This window comes from Zingiber officinale, chromosome 10B (assembly GCF_018446385.1).
Source record: "Zingiber officinale cultivar Zhangliang chromosome 10B, Zo_v1.1, whole genome shotgun sequence".
Classification (NCBI taxonomy): Eukaryota; Viridiplantae; Streptophyta; class Magnoliopsida; order Zingiberales; family Zingiberaceae; genus Zingiber; species Zingiber officinale.
In genome coordinates, this window is record NC_056005.1 from 3,015,252 (window position 1) to 3,021,258 (window position 6,007).

Here is a 6,007-nt window from a genome sequence, read left to right on the forward strand (position 1 = left end):
TTGCAGTTTAGCATAAAGTATTTTGCAAATATAATCTGACCTCTTTTGAGATCATCTTAGGACCAGTTGAAAATTGACATTTACCAATCACATTTCATGTAATTTTCACTCTGCACATCTACATCTTGATATTGTGATTACTGTTGGGACTTGTTACGATCATATACAGTAACTATGACATCTTTAGTCCTATACTAATGAAGTTAATGGACCAGATTATTTGCAGGGATATCTTGTACTCGTAAAGTTTGATATCAACTAAAGTTTTACTTGTATTCCATATACAACTCACATATCGCCCAAATGAGATATTGTTTGATATAATTATCCCAATTAGGTGTAGTTATTTATAAGTTGCATATGTGAATACGTCTGAACCCTTTAAAGTGATCTAACTTATGTTTATTGGGTTCGGTTATTGGATGTAGACCATGTATGTGTAGAACCTTTAGTCCCGCATCTATTATCATGTATATGCTAATAATAGATATTCAATATATATATAGATTTATAGTCCCACATCTATGATTATCTATGGGTTGATAATAGATGTGCACTATATAATGGGTTGGTCTCCAAAGGATTAGGGTATCTCCTTCTTCTTCTTTCATAGGATTGTTGGATTGACACTGCATTCAGGTTCTTTGTAATTACATTATTTACTTTTTTTATGTCTTATTCTCGATAAAACAAAGATCCATGCTTATATGTTTTTATTTTTCTATTTGAATTTTTATTTTGATTGTCTAAAATTCATACGGCTTAGATTTTTACGAGAATTATCTTGATTTTTCTATTTGAATTTTTATTTTGATTGTCTAAAATTCATACGACTTAGATTTTTATGAGAATTATCATGACCTGCTTACTGATATTTTCTTCCTTCTATATTTTTTTTTATCATTCAACACCATCTTCTTCTGCTTATAATTTTCATAATCAACCTCAAAAGCCACCTCTCTCTTTCCCGATTTTGGACATCATCATCCATGAGAGCAACGCATTCGTAAGCCACCTTCTACCATTCACAAGAATAGCGTGTACTGATATTGTCCACTTTAACGTTCCTTATATATTTGTAAGTGAGTAAAGGAAAAACAAAAATTCGAAGAAGATTAATCAAATTGTTTTAAAAAAATAACAAACTAATTAGTTATTTTCTGTGAAATTCATTTGTGAAATAAAAATTGTTTACGTTACAATACGTTACTGCAATCATGCATTCCTGATCGTTACGTTACTTTACGTTACGATACGATACGTTACTGCAATCCTGGTAGATATGTTACCGCAATCCTGATCGATACGTTCACGTTTTGTTTCCTCTTATTCTGAATTGGTTCATGCCGATAGAGTTTAACTGGCAAACGCCATCATGTATTCATTCCCGAGAACAAACAAGAAAATTGTGAACTTGAATCGGATTGAGTAGCTTCCACGAAAGCCATAATCCCAAAATATATTGAAATTTTAAAACAATTTCGTGTCAGGAAATTATACGTCTTTTGAGATTGCTTTATAAATATGATTCACTTTATGATATGAATATGATACAGATTTCTTTTGGAATCATAAAGTGAATCATGATGTGTTATTGCAGTTTAACATAAAGTATTTTGCAAATATGATCTGATCTCTTTTGAGATCATATTAGGACCAGTTGAAAATTGACATGTACTGATCACATTTCATATAATTTTCACCCTGCACATCTACATCTTGATATTGTAATTATTGTTGGGACTTGTTACGATCATATACAGTAGCTATGACATCTTTAGTCCTATACTAATGAAGTTAATGGATCAGATTGCTTGCAAGGATATCTTGTACTCATAAAATTTGATGTCAACTAAAGTTTTACTTATATTCCATATACAACTCACATATAGCCAAAATGAGATATTGTTAGATATAATTATCTCTATTAGGTGGGGTTATTTTTAAGTTGCATATGTGAATACGATTTGAACCCTTTAAAGTGATCTAACTTATGCTTATTGGGTTCGGTTATTAGATGTAGATCATGTATGTGTAGAATCTTTAGTCTCACATCTATTATCATCTATATGCTAATAATAGATGTTCAGTATATATATGGATTTATAGTCCCACATCTATGGTTATCTATAGGTTGATAATAGATGTGCACTATATAATGGGTTGGTCTGCAAAGGATTAGGGTATCTCCTTCTTTCATAGGATTGTTGGATTGGCACTGCATTCAGGTTCTTTGTAATTAGATTATTTACTTTTTTATGTCTTATTCTCGATAAAACAAAGATCCATGTTCATATGTTTTTTATTTTTCTATTTGAATTTTTATTTTGATTGACTAAAATTCATCCGGCTTAGATTTTTACGAGAATTATTTTGATTTTTCTATTTGAATTTTTATTTTGATTGTATAAAATTCATACGACTTAGATTTTTATGAGAATTATCATGACCTGCTTACTGATATTTTCTTCCTTCTATATTTTTTTATCATTCAGCACCATCTTCTTTTGCTTATAATTTTCATAATCAACCTCAAAAGCCACCTCTCTCTTTCCCGATTTTGGACATCATCGTCCATGAGACCAACGCATTCGTAAGCCACCTTCTACCATTCACAAGAATAGCGTGTACTGATATTGCCCACTTTAACGTTCCTTATATATTTGGAAGTGAGCAAAGGAAAAACAAAAATTCGAAGAAGATTAATCAAATTATTTTAAAAAAATAACAAACTAATTAATTATTTTCTATGAAATTCATTCGTGAAAAAAATTTGTTTACGTTACAATACAATATGTTACTGTAATCATGCATTCCTGATCGTTACGTTACGATACGTTACTGTAATCCTGAACGATACGTTACCGCAATCCTGATCGATACGTTCACGTTTTGTTTCCTCTTAATCTGAATTGGTTCATGCCGATGGATTTCAACTGGCAAACACCATCATTTATTCATTCCTGAGAACAAACAAGCAAATTGTGAACTTTGAATCGGATTGAGTAGCTTCCACGAAAGCCATAATCACAAAATATATTGAAATTTTAAAACAATTTCGTGTCAGGAAATTATACGTCGACAGCATTTACTGGTGTGATCATGTATTTAATCGCATCGATCCTCCTCCTCCTCTTTGCGCAATCGATGGCGTCGTCTTCTCTTTCCACAGGCAAGCAAGATTTCTCACTCCCTTGTAAAAACAATATCCGGCCAACTGGAAGAAGGTGACGCCTTTTTGTCTGGTTCCAGGCAGCGCAGGCGAGGGGGCGGCGGACCTGACGCCGCTGCAGAAGCACGTTGCCTTCTTCGACAGAAACAACGACGGCGTCATCTACCCGTCCGAGACCTACCAAGGTTCCATATCTCACTGTCTTTCTCTGTGCCTTTGTCGGTGGATTGATCGTAGCTGTCGGACGTGCAGGATTTCGGGCGATTGGCTCCGGCGTGGCTTTGTCTGCTGCCAGCGCTGCTTTCATCCATGGCTTCCTCAGCGCCAAAACTTGCCCCCCTGTGAGTGGATCAAGTAGTTTTTTTTTGTATGTTTATCAAAGAAATTGTGGAAGGACTGATCATTTAAAATACTGGTTCCTTTCTAGTTGATCATCTTGATTATATTGAATGTTTGTTTAATGTAGGGTAAATCTCCGCTTCCTTCTTTGCCAATCTACGTGGAGAACATTCAGAGAGGCAAACATGGAAGTGACTCTGGGGTCTATGACACCGAGGGGAGGTATGTACCATTTACATTTTTCCTACTGAGAACTTGAACATGGATGGCTAAATCTTGTCCTAAATTTTATCTCCTTGCTGCTGAATCTTTCCTTTGCATTTTTGTTGGATTTGCATGGGTATTAAATTTAGATTCGTGGTCTCCAAATTCGAAGAGATATTTAAGAAGCATGCCAAGACAAACCCTGAAGCAATATCATCAGAGGAGTTGAAGGAGATGCTCCAGGCGAACGGGGAACCCAATGACATCAAAGGGAGGTAGGTTTCAGCTTTAACGGAGTGGAACAAACTGAAGATTTTATCTGATAACTGAAAATTCATTCTCGTGTTGGGAATTTGTCTAGGTTGGCGAGCCAGACAGAATGGCAACTGCTTTATAATAGGGGCAAAGATAAAGAAGGATTCCTGCACAAGGATACCATACAAGCTATTTATGATGGAAGCCTCTTTTACCAGTGGGAGAAGGAGACGCAATCTTCAGTGAAGAAAGCATGATGGTCTGATAGCTCTGTAATCTGGATTTCATGGATTCTATAGTTTCATATGAATTTTAAAATAAATTATTGGATAATTATGTTTTAGAATGCTACTGGAATTCTGAATGCACAATCAAGTGTTGTATCCAAAGGGCTGCTATTGATGGACGCAAAATAGTAGTGAAACAGAAGGAATAAAATGTTTCTTGAACACGAATGTTTTGTTCTCAATCTACAAACAAAATCATATAATAATACATCACAGATGTATGTACATTATTAACATCTCTGTGAAACTATATCTGTACAGTGTTTGATTCAGAAATACAAATTACAGCAGTGGTTTTTACTAGGAGCCGAGCCAATGGATCTGGTATTGATTTCAACATCTCAACCATTGAGTATGTGATACTTGCAAAGGGGGCAGGTTGCATTTATCCGAAGCCATTTGACGATGCAAGAAGAGTGGAAATGATGATTGCAGAGAAGAGAAAGTAAAGAATTTCCATCTTCATAAGAAGTTAAGCAAATACAACAGCCCTAAGAAAATAGAGACAAAAGTAAGACAACTTTCGATTCTTGCAATCATAAGTAAATGAAGAAACAGTTTCAGCTCAAGACTTTAATCTACATAACTGAATGGTCTGCAATTAGTAAATGAACTTATCACACTGAATAATATAATATTTACAAAAACCAACTGTGTAAAAATGCAAAGACAGTTCAAATTACCTAATGGAACTAGCCAGATACTATTCTATATGTATGCAAGAAAGTTAAAGTAGTTGTACTTTCGTGGATTCTAACTAAAAACTCAATGGATTCCAAAGTTTCAGATAGATACATGGCTTGGAATTAGAATTAATCTAATGATTTGTACTAAATATAATTACAAACTTTCAAATCTGAATATGGTAAAAAATAAATAAATTAAGAATCAGTCTCAAAGAAATTAACATGAATAAGGGGGCAAATGCCAAGATAGGTAAAACTTACTGCATCCTCCTTTGGAAGAACACGCTCATCAGAGGTAAATCCCCTGTGATTTAAATCTGGAACCATTAATCCTTCCTTTATTAACTTTTGTCCATCACGGTGAAACTCAGAATATCTGTATCTAGAAAGCATACCGATGTCCGCATCGGTAGCACTTTCCTTTACACACAAAGTGAACATAGAGATAAGGATTAGCCAAACGCATGACAGACTAATGCTTAGCAACCTAATCTTATATCAAGACAATCTAAAGTCCTCACCTAACCAATATTTGTTTGAAGCCAAGAGTGGGCAGCTCCTTGGCAGCAACAAAGAGGGGGATCGAGCTTAATCCAAGCAAGTACAGACTCTCCAAGACATTGCTCCTCTGTGGAATCTAAACAAAGCACAATGGTTGACCAGACAGATCACAACATTGTCCTGTTTCATTTTGAGAGTGTCCGATCAGAACCTACCTTTCTTGAAAATACTCCATCGAACTACTAAGTTCTAGTGGGATGTAAAGTGTGACAAAGCGCTGAAAGAATTAAAAGATTACTTGTCTACTTTACATGTACTTGCTAAACAAATAATGGGCGAGCCATTATGGGTGTACGTGTTCGTCATTGAGAGTGTTGTCAGGTCTATACTAGAATGACATGAGAGGAAGGAACAACGGTCTGTATATTTCTTAAGTCATTTATTAAAAGATCTTAAGTGCTGCTACACTGCTCTTAAGAAATTGGCATATGGGCGAATTTTAGCCGCTCAGAGGTTATGTCCTTATTTTCTTTCGCATCCAATCATAGTATTAACCAATGACA

At 34.9% G+C, this 6,007-nt stretch overlaps 1 protein-coding gene across 1 annotated transcript; it reads left to right on the forward strand.

The window, feature by feature from the left end:
• The first annotated feature begins 622 nt into the window (after window positions 1–622).
• On the forward strand, window positions 623–4,411 carry LOC122029785 (probable peroxygenase 5). Its single transcript, XM_042588912.1, has 7 exons — window positions 623–639; window positions 3,068–3,172; window positions 3,253–3,357; window positions 3,425–3,513; window positions 3,639–3,733; window positions 3,865–3,990; window positions 4,077–4,411. Exons 2-7 carry the CDS (start codon window positions 3,103–3,105, stop codon window positions 4,225–4,227), a joined length of 636 nt encoding a protein of 211 aa, XP_042444846.1. The 5' UTR covers window positions 623–639; window positions 3,068–3,102; the 3' UTR covers window positions 4,228–4,411.
• The last annotated feature ends 1,596 nt before the right edge of the window (window positions 4,412–6,007 follow it).

What these genes read in the sequence shown, in the direction of transcription:
- LOC122029785 (XM_042588912.1), top strand. Translation starts at nt 3,103, where the DNA reads ATGTATTTAATCGCATCGATCCTCCTCCTCCTCTTTGCGCAATCGATG. An exon ending in CCCGTCCGAGACCTACCAAG is followed by an intron (nt 3,358 to 3,424) that starts GTTCCATATCTC and finishes TCGGACGTGCAG; the next exon opens with GATTTCGGGCGATTGGCTCC. An exon ending in CCCAATGACATCAAAGGGAG is followed by an intron (nt 3,991 to 4,076) that starts GTAGGTTTCAGC and finishes GAATTTGTCTAG; the next exon opens with GTTGGCGAGCCAGACAGAAT.